General features: G+C 34.2%; 2 protein-coding genes across 2 annotated transcripts; one reads left to right on the forward strand and one right to left on the reverse strand.

Annotated features, from left to right (window-relative positions):
• Positions 1-6,055, forward strand: LOC142518592 (protein NRT1/ PTR FAMILY 5.2-like). Its single transcript, XM_075621383.1, is given in 5 exon segments — positions 1-204; positions 1,896-2,113; positions 3,919-4,484; positions 4,972-5,608; positions 5,610-6,055. Coding segments are annotated over 5 exon segments (1,767 nt in total). The 5' UTR covers positions 1-86; the 3' UTR covers positions 5,838-6,055.
• Positions 6,056-9,160: 3,105 nt separating this feature from the next.
• Positions 9,161-13,974, reverse strand: LOC142517960 (heterogeneous nuclear ribonucleoprotein 1-like). The gene is made up of 2 exons (XM_075620496.1): positions 13,609-13,974; positions 9,161-10,640 (listed from the first exon to the last, which is right to left on the reverse strand). The coding sequence occupies exons 1-2, from the start codon at positions 13,828-13,830 to the stop codon at positions 9,540-9,542; spliced, it is 1,323 nt and encodes a 440-aa protein (XP_075476611.1). The 5' UTR covers positions 13,831-13,974; the 3' UTR covers positions 9,161-9,539.
• Positions 13,975-20,059: the final 6,085 nt, after the last annotated feature.

A 20,059-nucleotide genomic window follows, 5' to 3' on the forward strand; every position in this document is an offset into this window, starting at 1 on the left:
GTGAAACATATGCTTTATGTAATAACCCACAAAAACAAATATAGAGATTTGAATTATTATATTAATAAACAAAATCCCTTTTCCGTATGGAAGAAGAGAAGGCAACCGATGATGGGTACACGCAAGATGGGACTGTGGATCTCAGAGGAAACCCTATTCTCAGATCCAAGACAGGTGGATGGACTGCTTGCTCCTTTATTGTTGGTATACCATTTTCAACTCTTTCTTTCTTCTTCTTTTTTCGCATTATTTTCACTTTGTCCACTCAGTTTTTTCCACCCCACTATTCGGAGAAGTTCTCCCCGTGTAGAAGAGTCATAGATAAGTTACCTTTAAGAATCATGAATGTAAGTGCGAACCAGAATCTGTCTTAAAAAATTGTGATATATGGTGTTTTTATTATTATTATTATTGAAAATATTTGATAATTTAATCTTATGAGTGGAGAGGGTCATCCTCTCGTTTCTTCTTGGTTGCCTTGTTTCACTTTTTAGTAGATCTCGAAACATGAAAAAGGTAACCTTTTTGGGAAGGGACAGTGAGTGAAAAGTTTGTGGATCTTACTCTTACATCGTACTTGGAGTTGTGCCTTTTAAAGTTTCCAAAGAAGATTCGGGATAAAGGAAAAAATGTCCTTTTTTCTTTTCTTTTTTTCCATTTATCTATTTTCAAAACAATTTTAGGGTCATTGTTCTTATATTTTCTTTAAATCACTAAAGTATTTGGCAATACTAATGGTGTTTTTTTTAATAAAAATAAATTAAGTGAATTTCGTGGTATATACATAGAATATTCAATGAAAGTGACGGATAATACGGTATCCATTTTTTTTTAATATCTTTTGAGAAAACATTAAATTTTTCGTCGACTTCTTCCCCTCAATCTCTCTCTTTTTCTAAGAAAAGATACACGCACGCACTTCGATAAGTTTTATCGTTGGGAATTTAGTGTGAAATCGTATGGAAAGATTCATTATCTATGATTACAAGTGATTCCCTACCTAATTTAGACCAACTCAAATCCATTTCCATAACAAAAGTTTATCCATCCTTTTAATTTCTTCCGAAGAGACACCAACCATTTCTTGAAGTTTTTGAGCAATTTTGGAAAAAAGTTCAGTATTTTTGAAATATTATGAATGTTAATTAAATCTTTGATAGTGACTCATTCGGAAACATTCAGTCATACAAGTCAACTGTTACATGCATTTAAATTAACAACACCACACAATTTAGCTAATAAATATTCAAAATATTGATGCATTTTTATCTTAAATCGCTCAATTATATATATATATATATATATATATATATATATAATTATTATTTTAGTCATGTGTTGTCACCAAGTGGACAACATAAATGAGCACATGCCCACGTGACAACATCGAGCTTACAAAAAGTAATAGCATGGTAATTTTTGTATTTTTTTATATAATTTCAAGTTGTGGTATAACTTCTCATTCATTTTTACAATTATTGTATGATATCTATTTGAATATACTTATTTAAAATTGCAACACATCCATTCATTAATTTTCATAATAAGGATATTACTCAATTTTGAATATAATATAAATCAATCATAAAAATATACAAGCATGCAATAAGTATATCGACATGTAGCTAGCAGCGTCTCTGTCCTGTAGACTTTCTGGGCTTTATTATTATTATTATTATTATTATTAAATGCCCCGATTATTTTTCTCCAACTTCCCACTTCTCGTACACACCTAGCCACGTACTGTTCGAGTCAATTATTACGTCAAAATTATAAGATATATCTAATGTCAATTTATGAATATATCTCATTTTTCAAAAATATATTATATATATCATAGACCTACCCTAGATTTAATGATGGGATTTAATTAAATAAAATAGAAAAAAATGCAGTGTATGAAGTGTTCGAGAGGATGGCGTACTACGGAATATCCTCTAATCTGTTCATATATTTGACCAAGAAACTTCACGAGGGGACTGTGAAGTCGGCCAACAATGTCACATATTGGGCCGGGACCGTCTGGATGACTCCCATCTTGGGTGCGTACGTCGCCGATGCTCTCTTGGGCAGATATTGGACCTTCGTCATCGCTTCCGCCATTTATCTCTCCGTAAGTCCATTTATTCTATTCAAAATAATTTGAATAAATGATAATAGTTGGATCTGCAGCGGGTTAAATGTTAAGTTAGTCCAAGTGCTAGTAGTGTAATGCGACAAGATGATCATTATTTATAAGGACCTTTCGATGATATATTATATTATGTTAGTTGTTTCACATCTGTTGGATAAAATATCTGGAGTTGTATATATGGTCTTGGACAATCCTCCCCTCTTGAGATAGCCAGATGTTCATTCCTGGGTGTGTTAGTTGTCCCACATCGGTTGGATAATATACCTGGGAGTTGTATATATGGTCTTGACAATCCTCCTCTCCTGAGCTAACTTTTGGTTCTGGGATTCAGTTAGGTCCAGTGCCAATCTTTAACATATATATATATATATATATATATAAAGAGTTTGAATAGTTGTCAACACACATTAAAAGTTAATTATTAGGATGAAAGGGACAATAATGATTAAGACATTATGAGAAAACCACCTAATTAATTAATGACTAGGATGAAAGAGGGCAATAATAGAGGTCTTAATATAATATTATATTAATCGTATAAAAGTCAATTTGGCTGCAATATGAATATTCATCTGCATGACTAAGACCTCTAATTAATCTATGTATTATCGGTTGATTAAATTTCTGAGAAGATGCTTTGGTAGTTGGTTTTGCTATTACTTATTTATTAATACAATCGATACCTTCCAAAGCATGCAACAAATGATATAGTATTTTATGTGCGAGAGCAGGTACTGAAATTTATTATTTGTGAAAATGAAATATTTAAAACTTCAAAGAAAATTATTATTATTATTATATGATTTAAGTTCTCAGTGAACAAATTTATTACTTTCTTTGATTCAAGATGTTTATATCTTAATTTGTTTCGGATTATTCATCTAATATTGTTTTTATATATATTTTGCATTATGATTAGTTATTTTTGGAAGCGACACTTGCATATATTCTAGATTAAAAATTAAAATATTCCTAAATTATAGCTTATTATGAAATAAAATATGATTAGTCCATCGAAATATTTTATTCAATGCATGGTTGGTATTTGAGTTCTCATTTACTCTGACAAGTCAAAGACAGTCATTGAAAAAATTGATATATTATAATATTTTGTAGACATGATCCCTTAAATTCCTGAGACAACCGAAGTTGACCCATGAATACATATGGAAATCTAAACCAAGTTTCGTTTGCCAATAGATAATTTGCTTACATGTTCAAATAACATTTTGTCTGTATTTTTTTACGGTCGACAAAAAATACCCATCATGTTTAAAAATTAATCAAAGTTGGATTTTATTTTGGGTTTTTTCCATCTATTTTTTAAAATTTACACAAAATAACAGAATATATGATAGAGCTAGGAATATTGAATCAATTAATAATTAAATTAGTGTTTTTTCTAGTATTTTATTTTTACTTTTAATGTTACTAATTGTTCGGATAAAACTGAATTAATTTAATTGCATCGAATTTAATTTCCAATTTCTGGGATTCTGGACTGGTTATCTAATATTCAAGCAAGTGTTGGTCCAAGTCAACATTGGCCAACAATTTGTTTTTAGTAACATGATTACGCAACCTTTTTACTCTAAGTTTCTTGATTTTTTTTAGGAGCCTAATCAAGCAACTTGTTTGATAGCTTCTAAATTGATATATTAAATATAATATAGTTCCAATTTTAAATTTCATTAGTTTGATATATTATTTAAAACTAACATTGAAAATTTTAACGTGGGATCACTTGATTTCGACAAAATTTCATTTCACACTGATGATCGCAGGGAATGGCTTTGCTCACATTATCAGTATCAATCCACCCTCTAAAGCCAAGTCCATGTTCAGATCCAACTGGTGCCACTTGCAATGAGGCCACCACATTGCAACTAGCAGTGTTCTTTGGTGCACTTTACACACTCACTGTGGGCACTGGTGGAACAAAGCCAAACATCTCGACCATCGGGGCGGACCAGTTCGACGAATTCGACCCCAAGGAGAAAGTCCATAAGCTCTCCTTCTTCAACTGGTGGATGTTTAGCATCTTCTTTGGCACACTATTTGCAAACACTGTGCTTGTTTATATCCAAGATAATGTGGGGTGGACTCTCGGTTATGGACTCCCCACCATAGGGCTCATGATATCCATCGCCATTTTCCTGGCCGGTACGCGGTTTTACAGGCACAAGTTGCCTACCGGAAGCCCGTTTACTAGGATGACTAAGGTGATAGTGGCTGCCATGAGGAAATGGAAGGTAACAGTCCCGGCTGACCCTAAGGAATTATATGAGCTTGATTTGGCCGAGTATTCGAAAAAAGGGAAATACCGGATTGATTCTTCGCCTACATTGAGGTATGCATGCGTTCATATATATCATGTTGATTTACCTTAAAAATTGATGTTGAATTCTTGATTATATATGTCACTTGTCAATTAGTAAAAGGTAACACAAATTCATTGTAGTTTTATAAAATATAAAATATCTAAATTACTATAGTGTCACTATTTATAATATCATGCTTTTCGTAGTAGAAGGATGAGTTACCAAAAATGAGTTGATATCTTAGTCTAGTGAGACAAAAGTAGTGGAGGGAGTTGACCGTCGTTGCAATATTTTTGGATGAATGGGGTTATCCTTGACTTTCCTCTTTCAATATTAAGGATGATAGATTTAAACTGATATCAAAGTTCAAAGAAAAAACATAGCACTGTAAACAGTATTCAGACTCCAAGCACATTTATGAATGTTTCCAAAACAAACTAATTAGAAACAAGTTAATACACAAGACACTGATTAAATTAAATTTTCTATCTGTTACAGCTAGATATATTTGTGCAGGTTCTTGAACAAGGCTTGTGTGAAAACAGGTTACTCTAGCCAATGGATGCTCTGCCCAGTCACACAAGTTGAAGAAACCAAACAAATGCTGAGAATGATACCTATCCTAGTAGCCACATTCATTCCCAGTACAATGCTAGCTCAAATCAACACCCTTTTTGTTAAACAAGGCACCACCTTAAACAGAAACATTGGCAGCTTCAAGATCCCCCCGGCCAGTTTGGCCGGATTCGTTACGCTTTCCATGCTTATATCTGTTGTGCTGTACGACCGTTTCTTTGTAAAAATATTACAAAGATTGACAAAAAATCCTAGAGGGATCAGCCTTCTACAAAGAATGGGGATTGGTATGTTAATTCATATAGTTATAATGGTAATCGCCTCGTTGACCGAGAGGCACAGGGTTCAAGTGGCTAAGGCTAATGGATTGGTTGAAAGTGGGAAAGAGGTACCTTTATCAATCTTCATATTGTTGCCCCAGTTTATACTAATGGGAACTGCTGATGCATTCTTGGAAGTGGCGAAGATTGAGTTTTTCTACGATCAAGCACCCGAAAATATGAAGAGTCTAGGCACATCATATGCTATGACTACGCTTGGAGTTGGGAATTTCATTAGTAGTTTTTTGTTGTCAACCTGTTTCAAGAATAACAAAGGGAGAAGATGGTCACTCGGAATGGATCAAGAACAATCTTAACGCTTCACATTTGGACTATTACTATGCATTTTTTGCGATCTTGAATGTCTTGAATTTCTTTTTCTTCTTGGTTGTGGTCAAGTTGTATGTGTACAAGGCTGAAGTTTCAGATTCAATGCGAGTTATAGAGGAAGAACTAGTGGCATCTGTACGTAACGTGAATGATTGATTAAAGAGCAATAGAGGGATTGCTGGTAATAAAAAATTACACGGAAGTTCAGAAATTGTTGATTGTCAAAGGTGTGTTGCACGTAGGTTTTAAATTGTTCATCCTCCTTGAGCTAAGGGGATGTTTACGCTTTACGATCGAGGGGAAAAAGAATGAATGTAATTCTCTTTGATAGATTAGATTGTGCTAAATACAAACTGAGTTTCATATTTTGAATTGTTTTTATTTCTCGAAGCAAAGTTCCAAGAATATATTTGAAAGCATGAAAATTTAGCATGATCGTCGTGCTCTAGGTGGCTGGTGACAAGAATATATCTGAAAGCATTTGTTACATCACCAACATATAGGCATCTGTAGAAAAAGGAGTTTGAATCCAAGAAAATTAGATGGTAGGCAACAAGTTCTGACACATGCTGAGAGGCTACTTGTATGGTAGATTGGTTGTGTTCGAAATAGGAACTGCCAGGTAGTCTTCTATTGCCAAATCGGCTGTTTGGTGGAGTGATCTTTGGTGAGAGACACGAGTTTTTCTCGAGCGACCGAAGTCGTGAGAGAAGGAAATGTAAGGTATTAAGACGGATGTGTTGTGTTCCACGGCTTGTGGAAGGGCGTGGACCAACACTGCATGCTGCTCTTTTCCACAGTTTTTGGAACTTCAAGTCCATGTTACATCGTGTTAATGGAGGAAGAGTAGGGATATAACTCTGTTTTGATCCTGAAAACGTGAAAAAAAATATAGGTATGTTAGTATGTAACTTAATGACGAAGATTATAGGTTAGCCGTTAGTCAACCGAAATTCATGCAAGAGGTGCAACTTTATTACCACATGATCCAGCAAAAGTTAATGTAATCTCGGAAGAGATGCTCTAAACTTTCAACAAGATTACAAACTAGATTCTGCGACACATTCACTGGTATTTGAAAAAATTGTTTACAATTTCCTTGACAAAGAGGACTATCTCTTCAACCTAATGAGCATACGGCTCAGTTTTGAACATGGGATTCCATGTCTGCAAATTAATGATGTAAAGATTTTAACACTATTTTATCAATTATTATGTTCATCATTCCAGTGAGCTTACTTCTGTTTCTTTTGCTCTTTGGAGATGCTCCTTTCCTGTATTTAACCTTTCTTGAATCCACTGTTTCAACATTTTAACTACGATAGAATCAACTTCATAATGGACCATTTCTCTCTCGAGCTGCTCGACTAGACCCATCATATATTTGAGCTCGACTCTAGTAAGGGCTCGAGTTCGAGTTTTGATAGCTCGACTCATTGCACTCCTAGTCTCGCCATCGGTGAAGACGACATCTTTGGACTCAAACGGGCTCAGCTCGGGGACAACGGGTTTGACCCGCAGGAGCTGGAGTGCCTCGACGATGGCAAGCACTTCAGCATTTTCAAACCCGATGCCTCCTTCTTCACTGTGCTAGTCACGGCCATCCCCATACTCGGAGACTTGTCTGGGGAACCAGGACTTGACCCGTGTTCACCCTCTCGGGCATCGGAAGAGCTATAGTAGGTGAGGGCACCTTGCTGCCGAATCCAGAGGATGATCAGCATGTTGTGAAGAACACCTCGTAGGCTGCTATCTGGAAGTAGTCCGGTCAAGGCCGTCGATTTCTCCAAACTTCCCATGGAAGTTTATCCGAGTCGATCTCTTTTCGGAGCTAATATTTGGATTGATTTTGGACAGAAGAAGTCTATGGATGATGATGTTTGGGTCGATTGGATGAGCTTGGAAGGTGATCTACCGGGCATATATGTATACTTTCTCCGTAAAGATTTTTGACATGATGGGATGAGCCCGGGTCAGATAATCTGTACACAAACAAGAAAATGTCAGTGGGGCGCCTGAAGAGTTTTTGACGGGGACAACTTCGATGCTCAATTCAGTACATGGCTCACTAAGTAGAGACAATATTTATTGGATACATTAGAATGCAATGTCACATGTCCCAAATGAATGAGCAAACCTGGATATTTATAGGGGAGGAGATGACCTCGATTATAGCACGTGGACATTGTTCCTGATTAGACATCTACGCGTGTCCAGTTTTCTGAGAGTAGGCATGTCGACCCATACTGTCCCTGGTCTTGTCATGAGCATTGACTTGTCATGTTAATGATTGCAAGGTATGGTGACCATACTTATAGGCCCCGCTCTCATCTCCTCACGGTCGGTACTGAGTAGGAAGGAACCTAGTGCGGACAGTTCTTGCTAGTGACCGAGTAAGGTGAGCCCGGGTCGGATGGCCTGGAAACGTGGAGGGGAACAGACCCTTGGTTACCGGTAGACATAGTCCACGATCACTTAACTTGATCTTCTTGGGTACCATGTCTTGTCTGGTCAAAGAAGACTCCAAAGTACTGCAAGTGCTCATGATGCCAAGGGCTTCCATATCTAGCCAGACACTTTTTACATTCGGGCTGTATAATTCAAACATGTCTTGTCCGACCAAGAATATGAGCTCGGGCTTGTATGACTCCACAATGGTCTAATATGCTTATTGAGTTACAGCATGTTCGGGGTGGTTTAAATAAGTTACTCTTTCTTTATCCGAACTGGCTTCCATCCGATCTCCTCTTAGCTTCCCATGACCAATTCTGAACCAGTACTGCTTTGGTCCTTCTTTCTTGCCCGAGTGTGAGGATGACTCGTGCCCTTTCCAAGGCATCACCAATGGACGATCTACCTTGCGGTGAAATTTCTTCATGTATGCTGTTGGAGAGAGGAGAGAGAAGATGAATATTGTAACAACATTGTAATGGATGTTTTGTATGTAAGAGACTCAGGTACGGTGGTTTGAACGGGGAGAGAGATGGAATCATGGTTGCTTTTAAGTTATTTTTTAGCCTATTGTTACGCGAGAAATATGAAAAAAGGAGAATTGTCATATACCTTGCCTAGGATTTCTTGAAAAATATAACCTTTTTTAGTATATATTGACTATTTGTTAGATAATATTTATCAAAATTCAGAAACCATCTTGAGCGTTTCCCTTCTTCATTACTTAAGCAATGGCTATGCCCTTGAAAATTCTACAACTACAACATAAAGGAAATACCATCTGTGTATGTGAAAAGCCTGTGGATAATTTATATTCCACTATCGCCAGCCATCCATTACTAAACAGATTTATCCAATTTCGTACTGCTAAACGAATACACAATTCAGTTGACTGCTAACCACAATCAATATCATCACTACATTCCACTAAATGTCAATAAGGCGATTCGTTCCCATAATAGTAGGTTCCGGAAACTTCATTAACTTTACCAATAAGAGAAGTAACAGAACCTCACAATCATAAAATGTAATAAAGAAAGTTTTCATGTCACACAAACACTGCTAAATCAAGCTGCACGTCAAGTTTAATAACTCACCAGCAGTGAACTCACACAAGTTCCGATAAATACCAACATATCTCAAACACAATGAACATAGTCACTGGAACAGGTAATGAATAAAACTATAGGCAAACCAAATTTAAAACTACAACTCAAAGCAAAGAAACTGATTAAAAAGAGACTAGTCCTGAAGAAGACTTATTATGACTCGAAATAAGGACGACAAACCAACAACAATTCTGCAAATTTAAGCAATCCATTCAGTCGCATAATATCTGTCATTTTGCAAATACGAGACACATTTATGTGTAAGAGCCCCAATAAAATAGACGAACATAGCAAAAAATTACTGCTGCTGAGCCTGTCGATTTGAAGCACTACCATAACTACCTCCATAGCCACCTTGGTCACCAGGTTGCACATTAAATGATGGATCAGATCGCCATCCTGAATTTGCATAGCCTGCATTACCACTTCCATCACCATAAGCACCTCCCATGTAACTGCCAGTACCAGCTTGAAGATCTCCTGTGGGAGTATTACCATTTGGGCCACTTGTTGGACGCCCACCTACACCCCCGTAAGCAGCTTGGTTTCCATAACTCCCATCATTTCCTCCATACCCACCATAAGCATAACCCTGATTCACATATCCAGTAGAACCACTTGAAGACTGACCAATAATAGCAGCCCCACCACTTCCAGGTCTGCCAGCAGCACCCCATTGCGAGCTTCCATAGCCGTATCCTGTGGGAGCCTGTGAACCCCATGAACTCCTTGGAGCATTTTGTGGACCACCACCATATCCAGCATTTGGATTTGCATAGCCTCCGCCAGCAGGACTGCTATATCCTGGATTGGCACCGCCATAATTCCCATAGCCGTAGCCCATGCCATTAACATATCCAAACCCAGGGGCATGTGCATTGTATCCAGACGAACCATAAGAAGGATACCCACCGCCAGCATTTTGTTGCTGCATGTATTTCGTCTCCATTCCACCATCATAAGAGCTTGAATTACCAACGGAAGACCCATAACCTTGATATCCTCCTCTGTTGCCACCAGTCCCACCACCCATAGATCGTGCGCTCCCAGCAACGTTGGCATCTTTGGGAAGAGCACGCTTAACTTCCACCTGCTTACCATCTAAGTCGTGGAATGTCTTGTGTAAAACCCTATCTACTGCTTCCTCAGAATCAAATGAAATGAAGCCGAATCCACGAGGACGATTGGTTTGCTGATCATACATTATTACTACATCAGTTACCATGCCATAAGCTTCAAAATATTGCCGAAAACCATCCTCACTCAGAGTTGGTGGCAAACCACCAACAAATATCTTCTTGGTCCTGTTACTTCCACCACCTCCAGAATTTCTGACACCACCAGGGTTCCCAACTTTAGCAACTTGTTCATCTCTTGATAAAGCTCTTTTAGCCTCAACCTAGTCAGGAAAACGAACAAAATCCTGCGGTTAACAATATCACATATTACACAGGGAGGTATTTTACAGCCTGATCAATCTATGAAATAAGAACACTGCTATACACAAGGAAATCCACAATGAAAGATGTGTTTTCCATAGATTCTCAACGCATAAATAACTTTAAAAATAAATTAACTCTAAGGTCGGTCAAATATCTCACTATTCCTACCACAAACTCCCCCACTCCCTCTGCCTTTCCCATTACTGTTCACTCATTCTCACTACATAATACGGCATCTAAAGAAAAAGGAAACTTACACAGTCTTCTCCAGCCAAACTATACTAGAGCAATGAATGTCACCTGAGGTAAATAAAACTAAAGAATACAAAGATATTTAAACCAAGGTTAAGATATTTCACAGAGCAAATAATCAGAATTACACCTCAGAATCCCAACCACTCAAGAAAAGTTAATCAATAACACAAACCACCAAATTGACACCCAGGAAAAAAAAAAGAAAAATCAAATAAAGAGCAAAACATATGAATACTGACTTGCTAAGTGAGTCAGATATAGTTTCCATTCAATCAAGGTAGATAGACTCCCCCAGGCTGTATGAGAATAAAAGACTCAAACCATCGAGTTGTATCCTTGCCTCCTTGGTGTCCGTCGAGAACCATAAGAGCGCTAAAAGAGATGCTCAAGAATAACGTCGAACATAAAGTGTGAACATTGTTCTAAATGACGGTCGAGGCGGCCAACTAAGTGATGCCTACCCCGCCTATGCATCAGGCAGCCCTAAGCTATATGGTGGAGGAGGCGGGCGGTCGGTCGAGGCGACAGAGACGAACAAGCGGGCAGTCGAGGCGGTCAGCAATTTTAAAATTCTAGCCAACTGTCAAAGTCAATTAATTTTAAAAAACTAGTCAAAGTCAATTAATTTTAAAAATCAGTCAAAATCATTCAATTTCAAAAACTCTGGTTATAAATCAATTTCAAAAACCCTAGTTTGCATTTATATATTTATTTACACTTTGTCTAGATGATATTATATTGTATGAAGCTTCTTTATCTTAAACATTATTTAATTACACATCTTACATAAAAAATGATGACTATTTGTAATTACATTGTATGATTATATATGATTATCTATTAAAAAAATTGCTTAAAAAAATTCAACCGCCATTGCGGCCGAAGCAGTCACTTGTGGGCAGTATAAGGTGATTTTTGAAAAATATAAGATTGATAACTCAATTACAGGAAAACATCAAATACTTGATTGGACTTTGGGAAATCTGGCATAGATCTCAAAGAAAACCCATCTCGTTCTTTATTAACCGGATGAAAACCTCTATTAGCCTAAATCAGCAAATGTAAAATCTATTCATGTCAAGATTATTCATTCAAATTGGGCCATCGATTAGTTTTTTACTTTAAATAGGTTGTCTATGCATTCAAATTTTCGGTTGTCAATTTGTTTTTTTGTCCTGGATTTTGTTTTATGCCTTTATTTAAAAAAAAAAAGCATTCAAAAATGTAAACAGATGTAGATGAGGCAGGAAAAAACCACAACTCATTACGCAAATGAAATTGTGGTTAGATGAACAGCATGAATCAAATATCACAGTCCAAGACAGGGCATTAAAATGACTCCAAACAACAAAACTGAAAGCGAGTACCTTCATAAAAAAGTAAAAACAATTAGAAGTCTCGGAAACTTTTCAACTCCTAGAAACATTTGAAACAGAAGAAGGCAACGCATTACTAAAAGCATACCTATTGCATCAAGTGCTAGCAATAACAATGTCGCATTGATTCATTTACTGCCACACATTCATAAAAAACAAGGACCAACTTTGCAACGGACCAAATACATATACATACCAGTAAAAAGCAGAGAAGTATCCTGATATATATATATAAATGTCATAACTTTAACTGCTAAATAAAATAATAACAAGATAACAGGAAGTAATTATACGTCGATTAAAGTAAACTAACAAATCGAAAAGTGAAAACAAATCATTGGAATATACTCATGGTTCGCCGAAACGGGAACGGAACGGCCGGAACGTCAGCAACCTTGACGAGGTTCCGGGGTATGTAGGTTGATGACTTGTATCGGCGTTTCATATACCGAAAACGGGGATATAACGGTGGAACAGAACCGGAACGCAATTCGCGACGGTTTTGTTTTGAACTGTCGCTACTAGCCGATTTACATCGGCGACGGGTTTAATAAAACCGTGATAGCGACGGTTTGAATAAAACCGTCGCCCAATTAAAATCGGCGACGGTTGAATATAAAATCATCGCTAAATACCGTCGCCCAATTAAAATCGGCGACGGTTGAATATAAAACCATCGCTAAACCGTCGCTAAATTTAGCGACGATTTTTTATAAAACCGTCGCAAATTCAAATCAGCGACGGATTTAATAATGCACATATCTTTGCTTTCTAGTACAAATAATGCAATTGTAGGTCCTATTGCACGTCGTATCTTTGCTTTGTAGTACAAATAATGCAATTTTGAGCACATGCATTGTTTGGATAAAACCGTCGCCAAATTAAATTTCTTATTTACGTCTAATAATCTATTTAAATGATATTTATTTTAATTTTTATATTTCTAAATATTTTCCAAAATTTTTAATTTTTATATATTTATAATATTTTTTTTAAATACCCGTTCCGCGACCGTTCCGCGAAATTTCATTGTAACTGGAACGGTAGCATCCGTTCCGATCTCCGCAACCGCGACAGCGATCCATGAATATATTAGATGTCAGACCAAAAATAGGAGAGAAAAAAGCTTCACAAATAAAAATAATAATGAAACCCAATTCCAAACAGAAGTAACATTTCATGCCCAGAAACACACATACCATGAAGGAAGCTCAATGTTCTCACGACTCACGTACCAATCGCAGGTATATTTCCAAAAAGTAAAACAAAAATATATCTTTTGTACTAATCATACCGTTCGACCATCAATTACATGCCCGTCCTGAAGAACCCTATCAAGAATGTCTGGATCCGCAAATACAACGAAACCAAATCCCCTCGGCTTTCCAGATAACTTATCTCTCATCACCGCGGTCTGCAACACTTCTCCGTAGCCTTGAAAGTATTCCTTCAGCTTATCCTCGTCCGTCTCCCACGAGATCCCTCCAACAAACAACTTCCCCCGATCTGAATCCATATGTAGTCCCGAGGAATCTGTGCCAGAAAAGGAGGATTTAATGAATTGGGTATTTGGGGTTAATTGTGCCCAGAAAGCCCACTGCAGAAGTGAGTGAACGAGAAATGGAAAAGGTTCGCGTCGCGGAGTTGGAGATGAAGGGGTCAGATTCGAAGTTCCGTGATATATAATGGATCCTTTAAATTCCACTCTTACCCCTACACTTAATCAGAATTTACATTTCATTTTTTCTTCAATTAATTATAGTATTAGAATTTTTTATTTAGGTGTACTTCAACATACTATTAAAAAAAAAATATTACGTTATTTATGTTAGTTCTACCAACATAATATTGTTGTCAATAAAAAAATTAAATATTTATTCAGAAAATCATATTATTAACATGGATAAATTGCCTTATTAAAGATGTGAAATATTTATGTTTCTTTATTTGCATTCTCGTTTCATTTGTTCTTATTTTATTTCAGTCTAACTTATCATTATAGGCCTAATTATTTACAAGATATTTACATGATGAATCAATTTAGTAAAATTATAAGTATATTCGCAAATGAAAACTACAAGAACTTTAATAAAATTTGTGTTAAATGTCCAATTGGATGGATTACTACAAAATACTTATTCTCATGGAGTAGCTACTTATTACAAATTAAATAAATGAAAAATAAAATAACATAATTTGATCACAAAAACTTAAATTAGACCATATCACAAATCAATTTGGTCTTACGAATCTCCGATTCGATCGACTCATCAAAAAATATTATTTGTTCTTGAGATCAGATTGAGATAATAAAAGATCTATTTAAATTTTTGGAATTTAATGTAATATAAGAGTCTTTGGTTAGAACATAAGGTAAAGAGATGAACCAGGAAATGGTAAACACAAGGTTCGAGTTTAACCAGGAAAAATAAATTCATGTTGTAGCCCTTTAGCCTGCTTAGCCGAGAGATGGCGTTTAAGGCGTTCATGGGTGATTTTTTATGAATTTATGATTATGAGGTGGACCTCGGTAAAATCCTCTGTTGTTTAATTTATTTGGTATATCTTTTATAAATCTTTTTATGTTTTGTAAAAGTTCCAAATATGAATCTTATATTCATTTTATTCTGGGATTTAAATTCTTCCTTTTCTTAGCTCAATAAGAGTTGAAGATGGTATATAGGCTGGAAACCAATAACCTCCATGTGTGCGAAAGCCACTAAGGAAAAGTTTGGTGTAACAACGCCACGTATCATATTCATCATCTTGATCCCAAGCCCCAGATGGTAACTTGAGAAAAAACAATTAGGTAAATTTTGTGATCAATTTGGTATGGACTTACCTAATACAGGTAAGAAGAAAATTAAAGAAAAACTTTATAGAAAGAAAAGATATTTGTCTGATAGACAAAAAGATAAAAAGAAGAAAAGAAAAGAAAGCCGTGATTTACGGAAAGAAGAAAAATACAAAAACAAATTAATAATTTGTAGAAAATGTAAAAAGCCAGGTCATTATGCTAATCAATGTTGGGCTAAAAACAAAATTAATAATTTAGATATAGATGATAATCTAAAAGAAACATTATTTAAAATAATAATGGATTCGAATAATAATTCTGACAGTGAAACTGAGAATTCTTCAGAATATTATATTTCAGAAGAAATAATAGATAGTGAATCAGATATTTCTAATGATTTAAATGAATGTAATAATTGTATACAAGGAAAATCCTGTTTAAATCATATAGAAGATAAAAATGATGAATTTTATAAACTCATGTCTCAATTTCAGGATTTAAATATTAATGTGTTAACTAACAATAATATTTTAGAATTCCTTAAAATGATTAAGGATCCAGTTTTAAAATCCACAATTATTGATCATATGGAGAATACTGCTTCAACTAGCAATAATAATAATAATATTCTTGTTAAACAAGAACAAGCTTACTCTATGAAAGAAGTTAAAAATCTTCTTCAACAGAAATATAGTAAACAGAATCCAGTTACTATACATGATTTAGTTAAATAAATAGAAAATCTTAAAGAACAAGTAAAAATTTTACAACACAATAATAATAGTTTAAATTATCGTGTTTCAATCATTGAAACTAATAATAATAATTCAGTTAATAATTCTGATATTTTTGATAATCTACAAGATATTTCTTTTCCTGATCCAGATAAAAAACATTTATCTGTTTTGAGCATGATCATATCTTAAAAATGGTACATTAATATAACATTATTAATTGAAAATTCTTATAAAAATAATTTCATTGCTATGGTTGATAGTGGTGCAGACTTAAATGTTATACAGGAAGGATTAATTCCTACGAAATATTTTCATAAAACCACTCATTCTCTCTCTCATGCAGGAGGAGAACCATTAGAAATAAATTATAAATTACCAAAGGTTTATATTTGCAAAGATAAAAACTGTATTCAAACCAGTTTTTTATTAGCAAAAGATATTTCTAGCCAACTTATACTTGGTCTTCCTTTTATTTATCAAATTTATCCTTTAACTTATGTTGATGAAACAGGTATTATAGGTACTTTTCAAGGTAATCCTATTTCCTTTAAGTTCATAACTAAACATGTTCATAGAATTCTTAATGAATTACAAGAAAAGATTGATAGGAAAACTTTTCAGATTAATTCTTTAAAAAAAGAAGTTAATATATTAACTATAGATGATAAATTACAGAATCCTAAATTACAAGAGAAAATCAAACTTATTTATAATAAGTTCTCATTAGAAATATGTAATGATCTTCCAAATGCTTTTTGGAATAGAAAGAAGCATATTATCTCTCTCCCATATGAAGAGAATTTTGATGAAAAGAATATTCCTACCAAGGCTCGGCCTTGTCAAATGAATTCTGAATATTTAGAATTATGTAAGAATGAAATTCATTCTTTATTAGAAAAAGGTTTGATAAAGCCTTCTCAATCTCCTTGGTCATGTACTGCTTTTTATGTTAATAAACATTCTGAACAGGAAAGAGGTGTTCCAAGATTAGTCATAAATTATAAACCTCTTAATAAGGTTCTAAAATGGATTAGGCATCCTATTCCTAATAAAAAAGATTTATTAGATAGACTTGTTAATGCTATCATATTTTCAAAATTTGATTTAAAATCAGGATTTTGGCAGATTCAGATGAAAGAATCAGATAGATATAAAACTGCTTTTAATGTTCCAATAGGACATTATGAATGGACAGTAATGCCATTTGGCCTTAAAAATGCCCTTTCTGAATTTCAACAAATTATGAATGATATTTTTTATAATTACAGCAATTTTATAATTGTTTATATTGATGATATCTTAGTATTTTCTAATGATATTGAAATACATTTTAAACATTTAGATATATTTAAAAATATTGTTATTCAAAATGGACTTGTTATCTCAAAATCTAAAATGATTTTATTTCAAACTAATATTAGATTTCTTGGTCATATGATTGAGAAAGGAAAAATAATTCCTATACAGAGAAGTATAGAATTTGGTTCAAAATTTCCTGATATTATAACTGATAAAACTCAGTTACAAAGATTTTTAGGAAGTTTAAATTATATTTCTCCTTATATTAAAGATCTTACTAAAGATTCAGCTATCTTATATGATAGATTAAAGAAAAATCCTTTACCTTGGTCTGAAAGACATACAATAGTTGTTAGAAATATTAAGGAAAAGGTTAAAAACCTTCCTTGTCTTATGCTTGCTAATCCCCAATGGGATAAAATTGTGGAAACAGATGCTTCAGATATAGGTTTTGGAGGAATCTTAAAACAAAAAGATCCCCAAAATAAACAAGAATATCTTATTAGATTTTATTCTGGTAAATGGAATAATGCTCAGAAAAATTACTCCACAGTAGAAAAAGAAATCTTAGCTATTGTCAGATGTATTTTAAAATTCCAAGATGATTTATATAATCAAAAGTTTATTATAAAAACTGATTGCAAATCTGCAAAATTTATGTTTAATAAAGATTTTAAACATGATGTTTCTAAACAAATGTTTGCAAGATGGCAAGCTCATTTAGCTCCTTTTGATTTTGAAATCATTTATAAGAAATGTGAAGATAATCACTTGCCAGATTTCTTAACTCGAGAAAATTTATCCTAATGTTTTCATCTACAGATATGTATTCCCGAGGAAGAGGAGAGTCCTCTTATAGAGGGCGAGGAGGTAGGGGAAAACCCCCTAATATCATTGCACAGCATGGAAAACAGAGGCTTATAGCCCAAAACTTATCCAGTTCATCAGCCAGTAATACTGAGCAAAATAATGAGTTATACAATGAATTTCAAGAATTCTTGAAACAAAAGAGAAGTAATACAGATTCTCAATCTTCAGCATCATATGCTAATATCATAAAAGATGATGATAATGATTCAGCTCTATATACAGAGACAAAACATCGAGAATTGATTCTTCTTATAGAAGAAAAAGATACCCAATGGGAAAAAACTCCATGGACTATCATGGAAAGATATCTAACAAATACATCATATGTATATGGTTCCTACAAGCAAAGAGGATTTTATGAAAATCTTCTGATATCTACAAAAAGTGTTGACATAACTCACTTTTTCAGTAATACTCAGCAGAAAGGAAGTTATAACTTCTCAAAGTTTATAATTAAGAAGATTATATCTATTGAAGAATGTGGTATATCTCCATTAGTTGAAAAAGAATTTTATTCTGAAAATCATAAAATGAGTTTTAAATTCAATTTTTGGGATTATATTGAAAGTTTTAATAAAACCTTGTTTTATGAAAATGAGAAAAGAAAACATACTTGGTTTTTAAAGATTTGTGAAAATGTTTTTCACTACCCAGTTCCAAATTGGTTTTTAATATGGTGGAAGATTTTTGGTCCATCCGCAAAGATTTTGCCAGAGGTTTTTATAAAACCCATGAATACTTGGTTAAATGTTTCTCCAAGTATTAAAAAATCATTTTCTGAACATTGGATCGATGGTAAGACTCTATGTCTATTTTTCATGGAATTTGGTATCCCATGGATCTGGAAATGGCAGCCAGAATTAGGTTACACGGATGAAGGTATCCCTTGCATATGGAGGGTCAGTTCCACAAAATTCTGGGACAAATTATTGAGAGATTATCCAGAAACTGGAAAACCATATGGTTATGAAACTCTTCATCAAATGGAAGAAAAAATTTCTTTATACCAACAAGAAATTAATAATCAACAAGAAAAGGAGAAAGCCTCTATGAGTCCTTTCAAGATTCTTACTCAGAAATATTCTGAAATATATTCAAAAGACAAAATGATTGAGATCTATATTGAAGAAATGAAAAAAGATCTTTTCCAGAATATTGGAGGTTCTGATTCCAAATCAGATAAATCTATGGCGTCCGAATCTAGTGAAAATCAATTTATTCATCTCATGAAGATGCAAGATGCTCAAGACCCTGAGGATGATATTCCTCAATTTTCTCAAATAGATGACATTTTTGAGAAATTGAAAAATTCTTTAAAAGACAATATTAAAGATGATTAAGATCATCAGGAGAAGAATCTGCAGTTGTTGGAATATCATATCTTATCATGACATATCGTGACAAAAAGTGGGTGGCATATCACTTTTACTTTCTGAATTTTGTAACCATGTTACTATTTGCTTTTTGAATTTTGTAACCATGTTACTATTTGCTTTAATAAAGCATTTACTGTTTTTATTTTAAGATGGAATCCGGGGTTTGATGTCCGGCTCTTCTATCTATAAATATGTTCATTCTGTGTCTTTAGAAGGACACGGTTGAGTTTGCTCCCCTCTATTCTCTCTCTTGTAAAAATCCTTCCGAAACTTATCAATAAAATTTAAAGTTCTAGTAACAACTTTGTAAGTTCTTACTGTTTTTATTTTCTGTTTTTATTTATTGTTTTTTTAATTTTTATTTTCATAAGTTTAGCCTGAATGACAAGTTAAAGTATTTGTGCTAAATTATTATCTTACTATGACATGATCTATATTTATTTGTTCTTGAGATCAGATTGAGATAATAAAAGATCTATTTAAATTTTTGGAATTTAATGTAATATAAGAGTCTTTGGTTAGAACATAAGGTAAAGAGATGAATCAGGAAATGGTAAACACAAGGTTCGAGTTTAACCAGAAAAAATAAATTCATGTTGTAGCCCTTTAGCCTGCTTAGCCGAGAGATGGCGTTTAAGGCGTTCATGGGTGATTTTTTATGAATTT

This window comes from Primulina tabacum, chromosome 11 (genome assembly GCF_025594145.1).
Source record: "Primulina tabacum isolate GXHZ01 chromosome 11, ASM2559414v2, whole genome shotgun sequence".
NCBI classification, from domain to species: Eukaryota; Viridiplantae; Streptophyta; class Magnoliopsida; order Lamiales; family Gesneriaceae; genus Primulina; species Primulina tabacum.

Excerpts from the sequence above, each read along its gene's own strand:
- LOC142517960 (XM_075620496.1), bottom strand. The coding sequence starts at position 13,830 with ATGGATTCAGATCGGGGGAAGTTGTTTGTTGGAGGGATCTCGTGGGAG. Across the intron at positions 10,641-13,608 it reads ATGTAATTGATGGTCGAACG|GTTGAGGCTAAAAGAGCTTT; the intron begins GTATGATTAGTA and ends TTTCCTGACTAG.